This window comes from Coregonus clupeaformis, unplaced genomic scaffold (genome assembly GCF_020615455.1).
Source record: "Coregonus clupeaformis isolate EN_2021a unplaced genomic scaffold, ASM2061545v1 scaf0695, whole genome shotgun sequence".
In the NCBI taxonomy this organism is placed as follows: Eukaryota; Metazoa; Chordata; class Actinopteri; order Salmoniformes; family Salmonidae; genus Coregonus; species Coregonus clupeaformis.
In genome coordinates, this window is record NW_025534150.1 from 57,053 (window position 1) to 77,988 (window position 20,936).

General features: G+C 48.3%; 1 protein-coding gene across 1 annotated transcript in view; it reads left to right on the forward strand.

The window, feature by feature from the left end:
• Window positions 1–4,759: 4,759 nt before the first annotated feature.
• The window catches only part of si:dkey-88l16.3 (low-density lipoprotein receptor-related protein 2), a 111,344-nt gene continuing 95,167 nt past the window's right edge, over window positions 4,760–20,936 (forward strand). The window contains 17 exon segments of the mRNA XM_045216369.1: window positions 4,760–4,814; window positions 4,906–5,082; window positions 5,188–5,454; window positions 5,575–5,790; window positions 5,882–6,058; window positions 6,163–6,411; window positions 9,700–9,906; window positions 10,012–10,278; window positions 10,399–10,553; window positions 10,555–10,615; window positions 10,707–10,883; window positions 10,989–11,255; window positions 11,376–11,591; window positions 12,037–12,266; window positions 12,572–12,701; window positions 12,814–13,007; window positions 20,050–20,236. Coding sequence (XP_045072304.1) covers window positions 4,971–5,082; window positions 5,188–5,454; window positions 5,575–5,790; window positions 5,882–6,058; window positions 6,163–6,411; window positions 9,700–9,906; window positions 10,012–10,278; window positions 10,399–10,553; window positions 10,555–10,615; window positions 10,707–10,883; window positions 10,989–11,255; window positions 11,376–11,591; window positions 12,037–12,266; window positions 12,572–12,701; window positions 12,814–13,007; window positions 20,050–20,236 — 3,112 coding nt within the window. The 5' untranslated portion in view covers window positions 4,760–4,814; window positions 4,906–4,970.

Below are 20,936 nucleotides of genomic sequence, written 5' to 3' on the forward strand. Positions count from 1 at the left end.
TTCTTGTGCTCCTCAGTGTAGGGCTGGTTCTGTTTAGGAAGGATCATGTGGGGTGTAGGGCTGGGGGTGTGGGGCTGGTCATGGGGGGCGGTGCTGGTCGTTGGGGGAGCCGGGCTGGTCGTGGGGGGCGGTGCTGGTCGTTGGGGGAGCCGGGCTGGTCGTGGGGGGCGGTGCTGGTCGTTGGGGGAGCCGGGCTGGGCTGGTCGTGGGGGGCGGTGCTGGTCGTTGGGGGAGCCGGGCTGGGCTGGTCGTGTGTGATGTAAGGCTGGTAATACTTTGGGGCATTTGAGCGGATGACTTTTGTCAAGTTGGTGACCATTGTTGGTCACCGACCTTTTCAGTGTTGCGTTACGGGAATACAAATTCTGTCTTGTCAACCAATCATTTAGGGTGTGTGTTTGACCCACGCGAACGCGACCAAAGACGTGACTGAAGTCCATTTATGTCGCGATATGTGAAATGTTTAGCCTCACCAATTGATTGTACAATGTACACATGTATTTGCAGTTTGTGTGGGTGATATGGGGGTTGGAGAAGTATTTATTTTGACATATTAAATAAACTTTTCTAAACCACTGCCAGGTTGATCTGAGCCTTGCTGTTGGAAAACGACATCCGTGTCTGACTTTGGGTTGTCGCAGATGCACCTCACCTGACTTGGCTCCTGGACTTTCATTAACAGTCGGTTGCGTTGGCCTTACCACTCAAACAAGCTCTGTGTGCTCCCTGACCCTGTGTAGATCTGAAGATCATGAGTCTGTTGAAGTCCCAGACTCACCTGGCAGGTAGAGAGTGGAATGTCCCTGGTTCCATCATGGCCGCTCACGCGCCGCTCCTCGTGTCGCTGTTTAATGATGTCATCACTGTGTGGGACCGGCGGGACAGGAGGCGTGTCCACGACGTCCCTGTAGGAACAGGCGTTGTCAGGGTGATTGTGGCTCTGATGGATGTAAACAAAGGTTAGTACATTAGGATCAATGTATAGTGAACAAAAATGTAAATGCAACATGCAACAATTTCAGAAAACGAGCTCAGACTGGGAAATTGTTTTGAACAGTCATCCAACTCTGGAACTCTGGCCTCTTTCTAGAGCTCTGACTTTCTGACCTCAATATCACTGATGTCATGATTTTACCTCGTAGTTCCCAGTTGTCTTGAAAGCACCATAGGTGGTTAGGGTTAGGGTAGTTCCCAGTTGTCTTGAAAGCACCATAGGTGGTAAGGGTTAGGGTTAGGGGTTAAGGGTTAGGATTAGATAAGGGAACCATCCAGTCACCTCATTTTGTTATAGCATCTTTGGTCTGACAGACGATTATGTGTGATAGAAGGTCAACAAACATGGCACCCTAACCCTAACCCATAGCTGGCAAGTGGCTTAGCATTAGCGTCATATCATTACAACCTTCAAAAAAGTATTTTAAACATGTGTCCATTACAATCTATGCAAGAATCGGAATGCATGATTTGTCACCAGTACTAGAAAACGTGAATAAAACATTATGCTCCATACATACGGCGTGCTACAGTAGAAACGACAACACAATATACAGAAACTAAGGCTCTGATAGGAACGCACATGTCCAAAGTTATTAGTAAGGAAAAGCACAATGAAGGCAATGCGGGCGCCATTGAAAAAGTTTGCAAGGCCTGTTCTGCCTAGAGATGCGCAAATGTCTGCATACTTGATCTGGGGAAACACTGGGGAAGTGCTTGGGCTCTTGACGAAGAGAGAAGTTCTCAGTAAAGCCTCAAACAAATTGTCCGCAACAGTGAAATGGGCTACTTTGTATGTGAATTAATTCAAACTGTTAAATAAAACTTGTTAGAAAATAATTAGAAATTGACAAGTTGAAACAGCCTATAGATAATTAGCAGGCAACTGTTGTGCAACAATCACATTTTGAGTGCATTCTGACATCGTACGCATAAAAAAAACTCAGACCCCTTCCCTTTTTCCACATATGGTTATGTTACAGCCTTATTCTAAAATTGATTAAATTAAATGTTTTCCTCATCAATCTACACACAATAACCCATAATGACAAAGCGAAAACAGTTTTTTAGAACTTTTTATTTATAAAAAAATAAAACAGCATATTTACATATGTATTCAGACCCTTTGCTATGGGACTTGTAATTGAGCGCAGGTGCACCCTGTTTCCATTGATCATCCTTGATGTTTCTACAATTTGATTGGAGTCCACCTGTGGTAAATTAAATTGATTGGACATGATTTGGAAAGGCACACACCTGTCTATATAAGGTCCCACAGTTGACAGTGCATGTCAGTGCAAAAACCAAGCCATGAGGTTGAAGGAATTGTCCACAGAGCTCCGAGACAGGATTGTGTCGAGGCACAGACCTGGGGAAGGGAATCAAAACATTTCTGCAGCATTGAAGGTCCCCAAGAACACAGAGGCCTCTGTCATTCTTAAATGGAAGAAGTTTGTAACCACCAAAACTCTTCGTACAGCTGGCCGCCCGGCCAAACTGAGCAATCGGGGGAGAAGGGCCTTGGTCAGAAGTGACCAAGAACCCGATGGTCACTCTGACACCGCTCCAGAGTTCCTCTGTGGAGATGGGAGCACCTTCCAGAAGGACAACCATCTCTGCAGCACTCCACCAAATCAGGCCTTCATGGTAGTGGCCAGACGCAAGCCACTCCCCAGTAAAAGGCACATGACGGGCTGCTTGGAGTTTGCCAAAAGGCACTTAAAAGACTCTCAGACCATGAGAAACAGGTTTCTCTGGTCTGTAAACAAGATTGAACTCGTTGGCCTGAATGCCAAATGTCACATCTGGAGGAAACCTGGCACCATCCCTACGGTGAAGCATGGCGGTGGCAGCATCATGCTGTGGGGATATTTTTCAGCGGCAGGGACTAGGAGACTAGTCAGGATCGAGGGAAAAATGAATGGAGCAAAGTACAGAGATCCTTGATGAAAACCTGCTCCAGAGCGCTCACGACCTCCGACTTAGGCAAAGGTTCACCTTCCAACAGGACAATGACCTTAAGCACACAGCCAAGACGATGCAGGAGTGGTTTCGGGACAAGTCTCTGAATGTCCTTGAGTGGCCCGGACTTGAAAACGATTGAACATCTAAGGAGAGGCCAGAAAAATAGCTGTGCAGCGACATTCCCCATCCAACCTGACAGAGCTTGAGTGTATCTGCAGAGATTAATGCGAGAAACTCCCCAAATACAGGTGTGCCAAGCTTGTAGCGTCCTACCCAAGATAACTCGATGCTGTAATCACTCCAAAGGTGCTTCAACAAAGTACTGAGTAAAGAGTCTTATATAAATGTGATATTAAACTTTTTTAATGCATTTGCAAAAATGTCTAAACAGGTTATGTCATTATGGGGTATTGTGTGTAGATTGAGGGGACAAAAACAATTTAATCCATTTTAGAATAAGGCTGTAATGTAACAAAGTGGAAAAAGTCAAGGGGTCTGAATACTTTGCGAATGCACTGTATTTGGAACTCGCAAGTGAAAAGGTTGCCTTTCATTGTCCCCAATCAGCTGTTTAATCACCTGTCAGGTGGATGGAATATATTTTCTTACATCCCTATTAGCATTTCTCCTTTGACATTTGTGCACAAAATATAAAATAAGCTTTTTGTGTGGAACATTTCTGGGATTTTCTTTTTTCATCTAATGAAACATCGGACCAACACTTTACATGTTGCATTTATATTGTTCAGTGTGTTTTAATTCAGTCTCGGGGGGGGGGGAGATGGAGGTAAAGGAAGGTTAGTAGGATCATTAATGTATTTAATTCAGTGTGACCATCGTTTGACGCTCTTCATCCCAAAAAATTGATTTAAATGGATGTGCATGTTTTCAACTCAGTGTCTCCTGCTCAGCCAGTCCATCAGTGACGTATCGAATCAAATTAAATCAACCTTATGTAACCTCTCTCCCTAGATTCTAACAAGGCCCTTCCTCCTGTCCAGCCAACTCTGGTTCAGACCTGTACTAGTCCATCAGTGATGTGTCGGGGTTCAACATTGTGCATCTCCCAAACTCAGCTGTGTGATGCATGGAGAGACTGTCCTGATGGTTTTGATGAGGAGTCCTGCATTACTAAATGTCCAAACGGCGGTAAATATATGAAAGCTTTCTGATATTTGTTACCTCTTTGCCCCCCAGAAAACCCCTTAAACCCTCTTAGCTTTCTTCATGGTCCCTCCTATGTGTGTCTCCCAGGTGAGTTCCGATGTAAGGACAGGAGGAGGTGTATTGAGAGGAGTCTGGTTTGTGACGGACGCTCTCATTGCAATGACGGCTCCGATGAGGTTGGCTGTCCAACGATAGCTGCGCCAACATCCCAGGCAGCGCCGCTGAAGTGTCGTATGGGCTCTAGACTGTGTAAGGATGGGAGAGAGTGTGTCCTGCACAGCCATGTTTGTGATGGAGAGGTGGACTGTACGGATGGATCAGATGAACAGGACTGTGAGCTGCTCTGCAAAGCAGGTCAGAAGCTTACCTCTTGATCTGGTTTAATCATAAGTAGCCCGTTCCAGTACAAATCCATCCCTTTATGTCAACGTCCTAAGTTCAGTGCCAGTGATCTCATTGGTTCCTTCCTCTCAGGTCAGTTCCAGTGTGCTCATGGGAAAAAGTGTATCGACCAGCAGCAGGTGTGTGATGGGAAGGCCCAGTGTCAGGACCGCTCTGATGAAATGGACTGCTTCAAGCCCACCAAGAGCTGCAGCCATCGCTGTGACAACAAGAGCCGCTGTATCCCAAAACCTTCCTCTGTGACGGAGAGGGAGACTGTGTGGATGGCTCTGATGAGGAAGGCTGTGGTGAGACACTGCTGACTCACTGGGACAGTTGGCACAGAAGGATGAGGAGGAGAATCTCTTTAAATGAATCTAATGTAACCTCTCTCCCTAGATTCTAACAAGGCCCTTCCTCCTGTCCAGCCAACTCTGGTTCAGACCTGTACTAGTCCATCAGTGATGTGTCGGGGTTCAACATTGTGCATCTCCCAAACTCAGCTGTGTGATGCATGGAAAGACTGTCCTGATGGTTTTGATGAGGAGTCCTGCATTACTAAATGTCCAAACGGCGGTAAATATATGAAAGCTTTCTGATATTTGTTACCTCTTTGCCCCCCAGAAAACCCCTTAAACCCTCTTAGCTTTCTTCATGGTCCCTCCTATGTGTGTCTCCCAGGTGAGTTCCGATGTAAGGACAGGAGGAGGTGTATTGAGAGGAGTCTGGTTTGTGACGGACGCTCTCATTGCAATGACGGCTCCGGTGAGGTTGGCTGTCCAACGATAGCTGCGCCAACATCCCAGGCAGCGCCGCTGAAGTGTCGTATGGGCTCTAGACTGTGTAAGGATGGGAGAGAGTGTGTCCTGCACAGCCATGTTTGTGATGGAGAGGTGGACTGTACGGATGGATCAGATGAACAGGACTGTGAGCTGCTCTGCAAAGCAGGTCAGAAGCTTACCTCTTGATCTGGTTTAATCATAAGTAGCCCGTTCCAGTACAAATCCATCCCTTTATGTCAACGTCCTAAGTTCAGTGCCAGTGATCTCATTGGTTCCTTCCTCTCAGGTCAGTTCCAGTGTGCTCATGGGAAAAAGTGTATCGACCAGCAGCAGGTGTGTGATGGGAAGGCCCAGTGTCAGGACCGCTCTGATGAAATGGACTGCTTCAAGCCCACCAAGAGCTGCAGCCATCGCTGTGACAACAAGAGCCGCTGTATCCCAGAAACCTTCCTCTGTGACGGAGAGGGAGACTGTGTGGATGGCTCTGATGAGGAAGGCTGTGGTGAGACACTGCTGACTCACTGGGACAGTTGGCACAGAAGGATGAGGAGGAGAATCTCTTTAAATGAATCTAATGTAACCTCTCTCCCTAGATTCTAACAAGGCCCTTCCTCCTGTCCAGCCAACTCTGGTTCAGACCTGTACTAGTCCATCAGTGATGTGTCGGGGTTCAACATTGTGCATCTCCCAAACTCAGCTGTGTGATGCATGGAAAGACTGTCCTGATGGTTTTGATGAGGAGTCCTGCATTACTAAATGTCCAAACGGCGGTAAATATATGAAAGCTTTCTGATATTTGTTACCTCTTTGCCCCCAGAAAACCCCTTAAACCCTCTTAGCTTTCTTCATGGTCCCTCCTATGTGTGTCTCCCAGGTGAGTTCCGATGTAAGGACAGGAGGAGGTGTATTGAGAGGAGTCTGGTTTGTGACGGACGCTCTCATTGCAATGACGGCTCCGATGAGGTTGGCTGTCCAACGATAGCTGCGCCAACATCCCAGGCAGCGCCGCTGAAGTGTCGTATGGGCTCTAGACTGTGTAAGGATGGGAGAGAGTGTGTCCTGCACAGCCATGTTTGTGATGGAGAGGTGGACTGTACGGATGGATCAGATGAACAGGACTGTGGTGAGTCTGATTTCTGACTGTTTCCACCTTGGTCAGTCAGAACGTTTTTCTAAATCGACTAAGTGTCTGACGTTATTCAGAAAATGGCATGATGTCCCAACAATGGGGAGCCGGACAGAACGGCCATTTACAGTACATGGTCAACAATGTGGCAAATGTTTTCCAATGTTTTTTTGCAGGGCTGTCAGAGTTAATCAGTTAACTCAAGTTAACCTTTCTGCAATTTTTGTATCGTGATTAAGCGCATTGTCAAAATACATCTCAAATCTACAATGCCATGTAAAAACATGTTGACATTGCGGTTAAAGAAAGTGTGGTTTCTCAAATTACCTAATTTTGCTAACCGTTACTTATGACAAAATCAAGACGTCAATATTCTTGTAATGTTTTTTTTGGGGGGGGGGGTTTATCAAAATAAATCGAATGCAGCACGTTAACTTATTAAGTACAATACCATTGGAAATTAATGTTGACATTATATTCATAAAACGTAAGTTAAAAATTATGCTGTCGCTGCTTCCTGTTAACAAGACATAATGATAAATAGCCTGTCAAAATCAACTAATATGCAGAGAAGGTTCTTGATATATTGTAAAATTTACTGTGCAACAATAGTAATCATATGACATATTTTTTTTAGGAGTACCTTATAAACTGCACATGCACCAAAAAAAACGTGTCAATTGGCAATTAATCACTCATCGATTATTGAGGGGGGGGGGAGATTATATGCGATGTTGAAACTACCACAACTCAAAAACCACATGGAAACTGGATATATTTCTACATCACTTATTAAAGGACAACCTTCGGAACAGTCCGCTATATTTTGGGATGTAGCATTTTGATAGGGGATAACAAAAACAGGAAGTGGAACCCAACACTTTTTCATTTTGACTCAAGTGGGTCGCCAACGAGGCAAGTGTAAAGCAATACTTTTTTAAATCACTTCCATCGATATCACACTGAAATCAATAGATCAGGGGCTGTTTTAAATTAACACTTTTCAAGGCCACACGGAAACTTGGATTAACCTATACATGGTTGGTTAGATGAGAATTTGTAGAAGGCTTCTATTTATATTTTGGAATGGCACATTTTGATTTCGGGAGGCTACATCACCGGAGAAGGGAATATACCACTTTCTGTTAAGGTCAACGAATCCCAACCCGCCATAGGAATATCCGCAGTGACAAAGGTCGGCTGTTACTTAAGTGATCCGGGCGCCGACGAAGATGGCGGCCTCGCGACTAGCTCTTAGGAAACTTTGCGGTATTTTGTTTTATGTATTATACAAGCTCGACGAACTCCGGGCAAGGATTTCTTTCCAGAGAGACATCAAGGCTTGTAACATACTTTGTTTCACGGAAACATGGCTCTCTGGGGATATTTTGGCGAAATCAGTCCAACCAGATCAGTTCATTGCGCAGACAGGAATGAATATCTCTCCGGGAAGCAGAAGGGTGGAGGTTTCATGATTAACGACTCATGGTGTAATTGTAGTAACATACAGGAACTCAAGTCCTTTTGTTCACCCAACCTAGAATACCTCACAATCAAATTCCGACCGTACTATCTCCCAAGATAATTTTCTTCATTTATAGTCACGGCCGTGTATATCCCCCCCCCTCAAGCCAATACCATGATGGCCCTCAAATAACTTCACTGGACTTTATGCAAACTGGAAACCACATCCTGAGGCTGCGTTTATTGTAGCCGTTGATTTTATCAAAGCAAAATTGAGGACTAGACTGCCAAAGTTCTATAAACATATCGACTGTTGTACTCGCGCTGCTAAAATCCTCAACCATTGCTATTCAAACTTCCGGGATCGTTAAAAGGCCCTCCCCCGCCCTCCTTTCGGCAAATCTGACCACGACTATATTTTGCTCCTCCCTTCCTATAGGCAGAAACTCAAACAGGAAGTACATTACATTTACGTCATTTAGCAGATGCTCTTATCCAGAGCGACTTAGTTATAGTGAGTGCATACATTTTCATACTGGCCCCCCGTGGGAATCAAACCCACAACCCTGGCGTTGCAAACGCCATGCTCTACCAACTGAGCTACACGGGACTACCCATGCTAAGGACTATTCAACGCTGGTCTGACCAATCGGAATCCACGCTTCAAGATTGTTTTGATCACGCGGACTGAGATATGTTCCGGGTAGCTTGCGAAAAATATTTTAAACCCAGTCACCGCTTCAGTGTATTCGTCTATCAGGAAGTGTATAGGTGATGTGCCCATTGTGACTATTAAAACCTACCCTAACCAGAAACCGTGGATAGATGGCAGCATTCGCAAAACTGAAAGCACGAACCACCCCATTTAACCATGGCAAGGTGACTGGGAATATGGCAGAATACAAACAGTATAGCTACTCACTCCGCAAGGCAATTAAACTGGCTAAACATCAGTATACAGACAAAGTGGAGTCGCAATTCAACGGCTCACACACAAGACGTATGTGGCAGGGTCTACAGACAATCACGGACTACAAAAAGAAAACCAGCCACGTCGCCGACGTCACGCTTCCAGATAAGCTAAACAACTAGACCGCTAGACTCCCCGTAAATAAACGTTCAGTTACAATCTGTAGCTACTCGGTTAATGTTACAAGGCAGCTAGCTAGCTAACACTTGCCTCCTTATGCAGTGACCAGAATGTGGTCCTCATTGCTTGGTTCTGGTGGTAAATGCTCTAACGTTACATTGCTCACCCATCCACAGTCAATGTAGTTGTGGCTACGATTGCACCGACTTGTAGGCTTTGAACTCTTGGCAGGTGGATGCAGTTATTGTGTTGTGAATAAAGTATAGAGTTCACAATGTCAGGGTAGGTGATTGTTGGTGAGTCAGAATGATCAAGAACTAGCTTAATCTTGTCTCATTAGGGTCCAAACCAACAATGTGACAGTCTTCACAACGCCTCATGAATCGTTTTGTCTTTGTACTTTGCAGAAAAGTTGGTTGCCATTGTAACTTTGACACTTGTAATTTCCCCATGTGCTAACATAGGTTAACAGTGCTCTTAAAGATGACTATAAAAATGGCTGCCACCGGGCCAGCAGTGAGGTCACCAAATTCTATCAATTAAGTTCTAATATAAGGAGTGGTTTCATGGACAAGGATTAAGTCTAGTGCTGGACGGAAAATAGCTTAAAAATGAGAATTTTCAAATTATCTTTTCGGAAACTTCTAACAGTTCATTAGACTTGTTCTGGGTAGTCTGTAAAAGGCTTGTGCTTTCCTTTCCATTATCTTGGTAACATTCTCTCCCTACAGGGTCTCCAATTCCAGTTACTACCTCTAATTTAGCTCCAACTACAACCAGTCCAGATATTCTTCCTGCTCAGCCAGTTTGTACCAGTCCATCAGTGATGTGTCGGAGTTCAACATTGTGCATCTCCCAAACTCAGCTGTGTGATGCATGGAGAGACTGTCCTGATGGTTTTGATGAGGAGTCCTGCATTACTAAATGTCCAAACGGCGGTAAATATATGAAAGCTTTCTGATATTTGTTACCTCTTTGCCCCCCAGAAAACCCCTTAAACCCTCTTAGCTTTCTTCATGGTCCCTCCTATGTGTGTCTCCCAGGTGAGTTCCGATGTAAGGACAGGAGGAGGTGTATTGAGAGGAGTCTGGTTTGTGACGGACGCTCTCATTGCAATGACGGCTCCGATGAGGTTGGCTGTCCAACGATAGCTGCGCCAACATCCCAGGCAGCGCCGCTGAAGTGTCGTATGGGCTCTAGACTGTGTAAGGATGGGAGAGAGTGTGTCCTGCACAGCCATGTTTGTGATGGAGAGGTGGACTGTACGGATGGATCAGATGAACAGGACTGTGAGCTGCTCTGCAAAGCAGGTCAGAAGCTTACCTCTTGATCTGGTTTAATCATAAGTAGCCCGTTCCAGTACAAATCCATCCCTTTATGTCAACGTCCTAAGTTCAGTGCCAGTGATCTCATTGGTTCCTTCCTCTCAGGTCAGTTCCAGTGTGCTCATGGGAAAAAGTGTATCGACCAGCAGCAGGTGTGTGATGGGAAGGCCCAGTGTCAGGACCGCTCTGATGAAATGGACTGCTTCAAGCCCACCAAGAGCTGCAGCCATCGCTGTGACAACAAGAGCCGCTGTATCCCAGGAAACCTTCCTCTGTGACGGAGAGGGAGACTGTGTGGATGGCTCTGATGAGGAAGGCTGTGGTGAGACACTGCTGACTCACTGGGACAGTTGGCACAGAAGGATGAGGAGGAGAATCTCTTTAAATGAATCTAATGTAACCTCTCTCCCTAGATTCTAACAAGGCCCTTCCTCCTGTCCAGCCAACTCTGGTTCAGACCTGTACTAGTCCATCAGTGATGTGTCGGGGTTCAACATTGTGCATCTCCCAAACTCAGCTGTGTGATGCATGGAAAGACTGTCCTGATGGTTTTGATGAGGAGTCCTGCATTACTAAATGTCCAAACGGCGGTAAATATATGAAAGCTTTCTGATATTTGTTACCTCTTTGCCCCCCAGAAAACCCCTTAAACCCTCTTAGCTTTCTTCATGGTCCCTCCTATGTGTGTCTCCCAGGTGAGTTCCGATGTAAGGACAGGAGGAGGTGTATTGAGAGGAGTCTGGTTTGTGACGGACGCTCTCATTGCAATGACGGCTCCGATGAGGTTGGCTGTCCAACGATAGCTGCGCCAACATCCCAGGCAGCGCCGCTGAAGTGTCGTATGGGCTCTAGACTGTGTAAGGATGGGAGAGAGTGTGTCCTGCACAGCCATGTTTGTGATGGAGAGGTGGACTGTACGGATGGATCAGATGAACAGGACTGTGAGCTGCTCTGCAAAGCAGGTCAGAAGCTTACCTCTTGATCTGGTTTAATCATAAGTAGCCCGTTCCAGTACAAATCCATCCCTTTATGTCAACGTCCTAAGTTCAGTGCCAGTGATCTCATTGGTTCCTTCCTCTCAGGTCAGTTCCAGTGTGCTCATGGGAAAAAGTGTATCGACCAGCAGCAGGTGTGTGATGGGAAGGCCCAGTGTCAGGACCGCTCTGATGAAATGGACTGCTTCAAGCCCACCAAGAGCTGCAGCCATCGCTGTGACAACAAGAGCCGCTGTATCCCAGAAACCTTCCTCTGTGACGGAGAGGGAGACTGTGTGGACGGCTCTGATGAGGAAGGCTGTGGTATGAGCCTCATCTCTAAAAACACATTTCCATTGTAACGACTTTCCACGTTGTTCAGAACCCATTTCCATTGTAACGACTTTCCACGTTGTTCAGAACCCATTTCCATTGTAATGACTTTCCACGTTGTTCAGAACCCATTTCCATTGTAACGACTTTCCACGTTGTTCAGAACCCATTTCCATTGTAACGACTTTCCACGTTGTTCAGAACCCATTTCCATTGTAACGACTTTCCACGTTGTTCAGAACCCATTTCCATTGTAACGACTTTCCACATTGTTCAGAACCCATTTTCGTGGTAACGTGTTTCCAAGTTGTTCACAATCAATTTCCATTGTAACGCGATTCCACGTTCACAACCCATTTCCATTGTAACATGTTTCTACTTTGTTCTTTGCCACCATCACGCTCCTGTTTCCGCCGTCTCCTCTCTCACCTCCCAGTGGCAAAGCTGTGTGGTCAGCAGCAGTATCAGTGCAGTAGTGGTCAGTGTGTGTCTGAGGGTCTCCGTTGTGACGGCCATGCTGACTGTAGAGACCATTCTGATGAGGCGGGCTGTGCCAAACCCCCCCACTGTCCCCCGGAGCGCCGCTGCACAAACAGCCATGAATGTCTGGTGAAGGAGTGGCTGTGTGATGGGGAAGAGGACTGCCAGGACGGTTCAGATGAGAGGGTGAGGAACCCATCTAACATTAACCTTCACTTTAAAAGGACTGTGCAAACCTACTTCCCCTCAGCCAGATGAACTCATGGATACTCTTTTTGGCTCTGCGACCAGTATTAAGGAAGGTAGTTTCGCAAACCAATACAAACTAGTATTAGGTTAGTTGACAATCTCGCACTATCCTGTTTACCTTAACTCTACATTCTTGGTCAACTACAGTACTTCTCTTCCTAAAGCAAGAGTTGAAATAACATGCTTGAAACGTTTTCCATTGGTCTGTATATTTAGCCTTTAAATTGGTGTTGTGGTTTCAGAACTGTAAGGTGTCTCCAGTGAGGTGTGGGGAGTCCCAGTGGAGCTGTGTCTCTAGGAGTCAGTGTATCCCTGCGACCTGGAGGTGTGATGGACAGAAGGACTGTGAGGACCACAGTGACGAGGCCGGATGTGAGCTTACACAAATAAAGGGTTATGGTTACATTTGTAGGTGGCCAGGTGACGTGCTCCAACCAGCTGTGGTAGTGGAGAGTGTGTGGACCAGTCTGTTGTTGTACTGCAGGTGGCCAGGTGAAGTGCTCCAACCAGCTGTACCAGTGTGGTAGTGGAGAGTGTGTGGACCATTCTGTGCTGTGTGACCACATCATCAACTGTCCTGATGGATCTGATGAGGGGCATGGCTGTTTCATCAAGAACTGCTCCAGCCCTGGGACCCCCCAATGTGACCAGCACTGTGTCAGCACCCCTTATGGACCGGTTAGTACATTACATTTACATTTACGTCATTTAGCAGACGCTCTTATCCAGAGCGACTTACAAATTGGTGCATTCACCTTATAGCCAGTGGGATAACCACTTCACAATATGTTTTTTTTTCTTTCTTTGGGGTGGGGTAAGGGGGGGTTGAAGGATTACTTTATCCTATCCCAGGTATTCCTTAAAGAGGTGGGGTTTCAAGTGTCTCCGGAAGGTGGTGAGTGACTCCGCTGTCCTGGCGTCGTGAGGGAGCTTGTTCCACCATTGGGGTGGCAGAGCATCGAACAGTTTTGACTGGGCTGAGCGGGAACTGTGCTTCCGCAGAGGTAGGGGGGCCAGCAGGCCAGAGGTGGATGAACGCAATGCCCTCGTTTGGGTGTAGGGACTGATCAGAGCCTGAAGGTACGGAGGTGCCGTTCCCCTCACAGCTCCGTAGGCAAGCACCATGGTCTTGTAGCAGATGCGAGCTTCAACTGGAAGCCAGTGGAGTGTGCGGAGGAGCGGGGTGACGTGAGAGAACTTGGGAAGGTTGAACACCAGACGGGCTGTGGCATTCTGGATGAGCTGTAGGGGTTTAATGGCACAGGCAGGGAGCCCAGCCAACAGCGAGTTGCAGTAATTGCATTTAGATTTTAGTCATTTAGCAGACGCTCTTATCCAGAGCGACTTACAGTTAGTGCATACATTTAAAAAAAATCTTACCCCCGTGGGAATCGAACCCACAACCCTGGCGTTGCAAACACCATGCTCTATCAACTGAGCTACATCCCTGCCGGCCATTCCCTCCCCTACCCTGGACGACGCTGGGCCAATTGCGCGCCGCCCCATGGTTCTCCCGGTCGCGGCCAGCTACGACAGAGCCTGGATTCGAACCAGGATCTCTAGTGGCACAGCTAGCACTGCAATGCAGTGCCTTAGACCACTGCGCCACCCGTAATCCAGACGGGAGATGACAAGTGCCTGGATTAGGACCTGTGCCGCTTCCTGTGTAAGGCAGGGTCGTACACTCCGAATGTTGTAGAGCATGAACCTGCAGGATCGGGTCACTGCCTTGATGTTAGCGGAGAACGACATGGTGTTGTCCAGGGTCACGCCAAGGCTCTTCGCACTCTGGGAGGAGGACACAACGGAGTTGTCAACCGTGATGGCGAGATCATGGAATGGGCAGTCCTTCCCCGGGAGGAAGAGCAGCTCCGTCTTGCCAAGGTTCAGCTTGAGGTGGTGATCCGTCATCCATACTGATATGTCTGCCAGACATGCAGAGATGCGATTCGCCACCTGGTTATCAGAAGGGGGAAAGGAGAAGATTAGTTGTGTATCGTCAGCGTAGCAATGATAGGAGAGGCCATGTGAGGATATGACAGAGCCAAGTGACTTGGTGTATAGGGAGAATAGGAGAGGGCCTATAACTGAGCCCTGGGGGACACCAGTGGTGAGAGCACGTGATGCGGAGACAGCTTCTCGCCACGCCACTTGGTAGGAGCGACCGGTCAGGTAGGACGCAATCCAGGAGTGAGCCGCGCCGGAGATGCCCAGCTCGGAGAGGGTGGAGAGGAGGATCTGATGGTTCACAGTATCAAAGGCAGCAGACAGGTCTAGAAGGACAAGAGCAGAGGAGAGAGAGTTAGCTTTAGCAGTGCGGAGAGCCTCCGTGACACAGAGAAGAGCAGTCTCAGTTGAATGACCAGTCCTGAAACCTGACTGGTTTGGATCAAGAAGGTCATTCTGAGAGAGATAGCAAGAGAGTTGGCTAAAGACGGCACGCTCAATAGTTTTGGAAAGAAAAGAAAGAAGGGATACTGGTCTGTAGTTGTTGACATCAGTGGGATCGAGTGTTGGTTTTTTGAGAAGGGGTGCAACTCTCGCTCTCTTGAAGACGGAAGGGACATGGCCAGCGGTCAAGGATGAGTTGATCAGCGAGGTGAGGTAGGGGAGAAGGTCACCGGAGATGGTCTGGAGAAGAGAGGAGGGGATGGGGTCAAGCGGGCAGGTTGTTGGGCGGCCTGCAGTCACAAGTCGCAAGATTTTATCTGGAGAGAGAGGGGAGAAAGAAGTCAAAGCATAGGGTAGGGCAGTGTGAGCAGGACCAGCAGTGTCATTAGACTTAACAAACAAGGATCGGATGTCGTCAACCTTCTTTTCAAAGTGGTTGACGAAGTCATCGGGAGGGAGGGGGGGATTCAGCAGGGAGGAGAATGTGGCAAAGAGCTTCCTAGGGTTAGAGGCAGATGCTTGGAATTTAGTGGTAGAAAGTGGCCTTAGCAGCAGAAACAGATGAAGAAAATATAGAGAGGAGGGAGTGAAAAGATGCCAGGTCGGCAGGGAGTTTAGTTTTCTTCCATTTCCACTCCGCTGCCCGGAGCTCTGTTCTGTGAGCTCGCAATGAGTCATCAAGCCACGGAGCTGGAGGGGAGGACCGAGCCGGCCGGGAGGATAGGGGACACAGAGAGTCAAAGGATGCAGAAAGGGAGGAGAGGAGGGTTGAGGAGGCAGAATCAGGAGATTGGAGGGAGAAGGATTGAGCAGAGGGAAGAGATGATAGGATGGAAGAGGAGAGAGTAGTGGGAGAGAGAGAGCGAAGGTTGCGGCGGCGCATTACCATCTGTGTAGGGGCAGAGTGAGTAGTGTTGGAGGAGAGCGAGAGAGAAAAGGATACAAAGTAGTGGTCGGAGACATGGAGGGGAGTTGCAGTGAGATTAGTAGAAGAGCAGCATCTAGTAAAGATGAGGTCAAGCGTATTGCCTGCCTTGTGAGTAGGGGGGGACGGTGAGAGGGTGAGGTCAAAAGAGGAGAGGAGTGGAAAGAAGGAGGCAGAGAAAAATGAGTCAAATGTAGACGTAGGGAGGTTGAAATCCCCCAAAACTGTGAGGGGTGAGCCATCCTCAGGAAAGGAGCTTATCAAGGCGTCAAGCTCATTGATGAACTCTCCAAGGGAACCTGGAGGGCGATAGATGACAAGGATATTAAGCCTAAATGGGCTAGTGACTGTGACAGCATGGAATTCAAATGAGGAGATAGACAGATGGGTTAGGGGAACATTTGAGAATGTCCACTTGGGAGATATGAGGATTCCTGTGCCACCACCCCGCTGACCAGATGCTCTCGGGGTATGCGAGAACACATGGTCAGACGAGGAGAGAGCAGTAGGAGTAGCAGTGTTTTCAGTGGTAATCCATGTTTCCGTCAGCGCCAAGAAGTCGAGGGATTGGAGGGTAGCATAGGCTGGGATGAAGTCTGCCTTGTTGGCAGCAGAACGGCAGTTCCAGAGGCTGCCTGAGACCTGGAACTCCAGGTGAGTGGTGCGTGCAGGGACCACCAGGTTAGAGAGGCAGCAGCCACGCGGTGTGAGGCGTTTGTGTAGCCTGTGCGGAGAGGAGAGAACAGGGATAGGCAGAGGCATAGTTGACAGGCTGCAGCAAATGGCTACAATAATGCAGAGGAGATCGGAATGAAATTAACTAAACATCTGGGAAAGGAGAGAGCGGGCCTCCCTCACCACAACTCCCAAATATAACTCTCCCAACTTCCACCTCAGAAACTATAATTGTTGTAAACTACAGCGGTTCAATGTTTTCTATGAATAGACTAACTCAGCTAGCTAACTAGGCGCAGCACGAACGGCACGAACACACAGAGAGAGCCAAACTAACGTTAACTAGTCACCCATGTCCCGAATTCCCTGAACGACTCGGGCTATCAATATGTAAAAAACAAAACACAAATGTAGGTTATGACTTACCCCTAGCAGCTACTGTTAGCTAGCCAAGTGCAAAGCTAGCCACTGAATTGACTCAGCCAGTTCGCGTCTGTTCGCTAGGTCGTTCCAGCTATTGTTTACTAGTAGCTATCCAGGTAGCAACAAGCTAGCTAAATTTCAAGCACAGTAGCCACTTGCTACCTAACGTTAACGGTTCAGACATGAGGTTAGAAAACAGCTGAATGGTAGGCAATTATTGTATGTAATCATTGTAGGCAGCCAGCTGGCGTAACCACAGGCACTCCCAGGCGTGAAATAACTATACCGTTGCTAATTGCTACTCGCCAGCTAGTCCAGGTGGAGGGTTAGCCAGCTAGCTTCGTGCTACGCCGGCGCCGCCGAATACAATACTAACCTACAATAATTACATACAACAACCCACGATAACTACCAACAATACCTAACTACAATCTAAATACATATGTAGGTTATGACTTACCCCTAGCAGCTACTGTTAGCTAGCCAAGTGCAAAGCTAGCCACTGAATTGACTCAGCCAGTTCGCGTCTGCTCGCTCGGTCGTTCCAGCTATTGTTTACCAGTTAGCGTTAACGGTTCAGACAATGAGGTTAGAAAACAGCTGAATGGTAGAAAACAGCTGAATGGTAGGCAATTATTGTATGTAACTATTGTAGGCAGCCAGCTGGCGTAATTACAGGCACTCTCAGGCGTGAAACAACTATACCGTTGCTAATAGTTGCCAGTAGCTATCCGCCAGCTAGTCCAGGTGGTGGGTTAGCCAGCTAGCTTCTAGCTTCAGCCGAATACAGCTAGCTTCGTGCTCAGCCGAATACAATACTAACCTACAATAATTACATACAACAACCCACGATAACTTCCTACAATACCTAACTACAATCTAAATACATAGTTTTAGCCTTACTCGACAAAGCCCAAACTATGTATAAAGCCTAAGTGAGTTTGAGATGGTCAGAATATGAATGTCATCTGTTGCTAGCAAGTTATCGACTTTCATGAACCTTGTTTCTTAGGCTACATATTATAATGTGGGATATTTATCTGAGCTGGGCTTGAGTCATTAAGTCATTGTCTCAACATAGCTTTGAAATACGTGGACCGAGTCTAGGAGCCAACATGATTTGGATGGACTCCGTCATTCCTGTAGAGCATCTTCGGTTTCCAGAAGGTGTCAGTTATCTGTTAAAGTGATTCCAACAGAGCTACAGTGATCTTTTAGCCAGATGTGTAATGCCAGTAGCCTGCTGAATCTTTCACACCCACGGCCTAACGATGACCCATGCCACGCCCTAACTACACGCCCTAGGCCATGCCACGCCCTAACTACACGCCCTAGGCCATGCCACGCCCTAACTACACGCCCTAGGCCATGCCACGCCCTAACTACACGCCTAGGCCATGCCACGCCCTAACTACACGCCTAGGCCATGCCACGCCCTAACTACACGCCTAGGCCATGCCACGCCTAACTACACGCCCTAGGCCATGCCACGCCCTAACTACACGCCCTAGGCCATGCCACGCCCTAACTACACGCCCTAGGCCATGCCACGCCCTAACTACACGCCTAGGCCATGCCACGCCTAACTACACGCCCTAGGCCATGCCACGCCCTAACTACACGCCCTAGGCCATGCCACGCCCTAACTACACGCCCTAGGCCATGCCACGCCCTAACTACACGCCCTAGGCCATGCCACGCCCTAACTACACGCCCTAGGCCATGCCACGCCCTAACTACACGCCCTAGGCCATGCCACGCCCTAACTACACGCCCTAGGCCATGCCACGCCCTAACTACACGCCCTAGGCCATGCCACGCCTAACTACACGCCCTAGGCCATGCCACGCCCTAACTACACGCCCTAGGCCATGCCACGCCCTAACTACACGCCCTAGGCCATGCCACGCCTAACTACACGCCCTAGGCCATGCCACGCCCTAACTACACGCCCTAGGCCATGCCACGCCCTAACTACACGCCCTAGGCCATGCCACGCCCTAACTACACGCCCTAGGCCATGCCACGCCCTAACTACACGCCCTAGGCCATGCCACGCCCTAACTACACGCCCTAGGCCATGCCACGCCCTAACTACACGCCCTAGGCCATGCCACGCCCTAACTACACGCCTAGGCCATGCCACGCCCTAACTACACGCCCTAGGCCATGCCACGCCTAACTACACGCCCTAGGCCATGCCACGCCCTAACTACACGCCCTAGGCCATGCCACGCCCTAACTACACGCCCTAGGCCATGCCACGCCCTAACTACACGCCCTAGGCCATGCCACGCCCTAACTACACGCCCTAGGCCATGCCACGCCCTAACTACACGCCCTAGGCCATGCCACGCCCTAACTACACGCCCTAGGCCATGCCACGCCCTAACTACACGCCCTAGGCCATGCCACGCCCTAACTACACGCCCTAGGCCATGCCACGCCCTAACTACACGCCCTAGGCCATGCCACGCCCTAACTACACGCCCTAGGCCATGCCACGCCCTAACTACACGCCCTAGGCCATGCCACGCCCTAACTACACGCCTAGGCCATGCCACGCCCTAACTACACGCCCTAGGCCATGCCACGCCCTAACTACACGCCCTAGGCCATGCCACGCCCTAACTACACGCCTAGGCCATGCCACGCCCTAACTACACGCCCTAGGCCATGCCACGCCCTAACTACACGCCCTAGGCCATGCCACGCCCTAACTACACGCCCTAGGCCATGCCACGCCTAACTACACGCCCTAGGCCATGCCACGCCCTAACTACACGCCCTAGGCCATGCCACGCCCTAACTACACGCCCTAGGCCATGCCACGCCCTAACTACACGCCCTAGGCCATGCCACAAGCCCTAACTACACGCCCTAGGCCATGCCACAAGCCCTAACTACACGCCCTAGGCCATGCCACAAGCCCTAACTACACGCCCTAGGCCATGCCACAAGCCCTAACTACACGCCCTAGGCCATGCCACAAGCCCTAACTACACGCCCTAGGCCATGCCACAAGCCCTAACTACACGCCCTAGGCCATGCCACAAGCCCTAACTACACGCCCTAGGCCATGCCACAAGCCCTAACTACACGCCCTAGGCCATGCCACAAGCCCTAACTACACGCCCTAGGCCATGCCACAAGCCCTAACTACACGCCCTAGGCCATGCCACAAGCCCTAACTACACGCCCTAGGCCATGCCACAAGCCCTAAGACCCCTTGGACCGTTGAGTTAAAACAAACCCCAACGTGTTGCCCTACAGAGGTTTGGCTGTAACATGTTCTGTCTCCCACAGAGGTGCATCTGTGCTGCAGGCTTCCGGCTCCAGTCCAATGGTGTGTCCTGTGTGGATGTTGATGAGTGTAACACGGTCCTACCAGCTGTCTGCAGCCACACCTGCCTCAACACCCACAGCTCCTTCCTGTGTCGCTGTCACCATGGATATCTGCTGGAACTAGATGGTCGCAGCTGCAAGGCCCAAGGTACTCTCAACGTGTCTTGGCTTGAAAGAAATTAATACAAAAACTGTTTTAAATTAGATATTAGCTTTTGTCTGAAGCTGGAAAAGACAGGAAATTCAGAAGCTAATTTGACCTATGCACTAAATGTTTTTCGGTATAAGCAGCTTGAGTACTGTAGCTTTATTTATCTACTTTTCAACAGATGTACTCACATTAGATGGGTTGATTAGGATTGAAACCTTCTCTCAAACAGCCTAATACATACTCTTTAGAGTAGGTTAACCCCATTTAATGTACATGGTAATGTACATGTGTTTTTACATGTAAGACATCATCCCATTCCACTCATTTAAATATTATGCAGAGGTTTTCCCAGACACAGATTAAACCTAGTCCTGGATGAAAAAATAAGATCAAAGAACATCTCCAGCCAACAGATCAATGAACATCTCCAGCCAAAATCATTTATAGTCCAGGACTAAGTGAGATCTGTCTGTGAAACCGCTCCTTAACCCTAACCCTATATGTGACCCAGCCTAATACATGAGCCTACTCGGATGGGAAATGGACAAGGTAGTTGACAGCATTTGAACATATTTTGAAGCTATACATGGTTTATGTTCCTGTTATTTTTTTTATTTATTTTACCTTTATTTAACTAGGCAAGTTAAGTTATAAACAATGGAGTAATGCAATCTTATATTTTGTCTAATGATAGGGT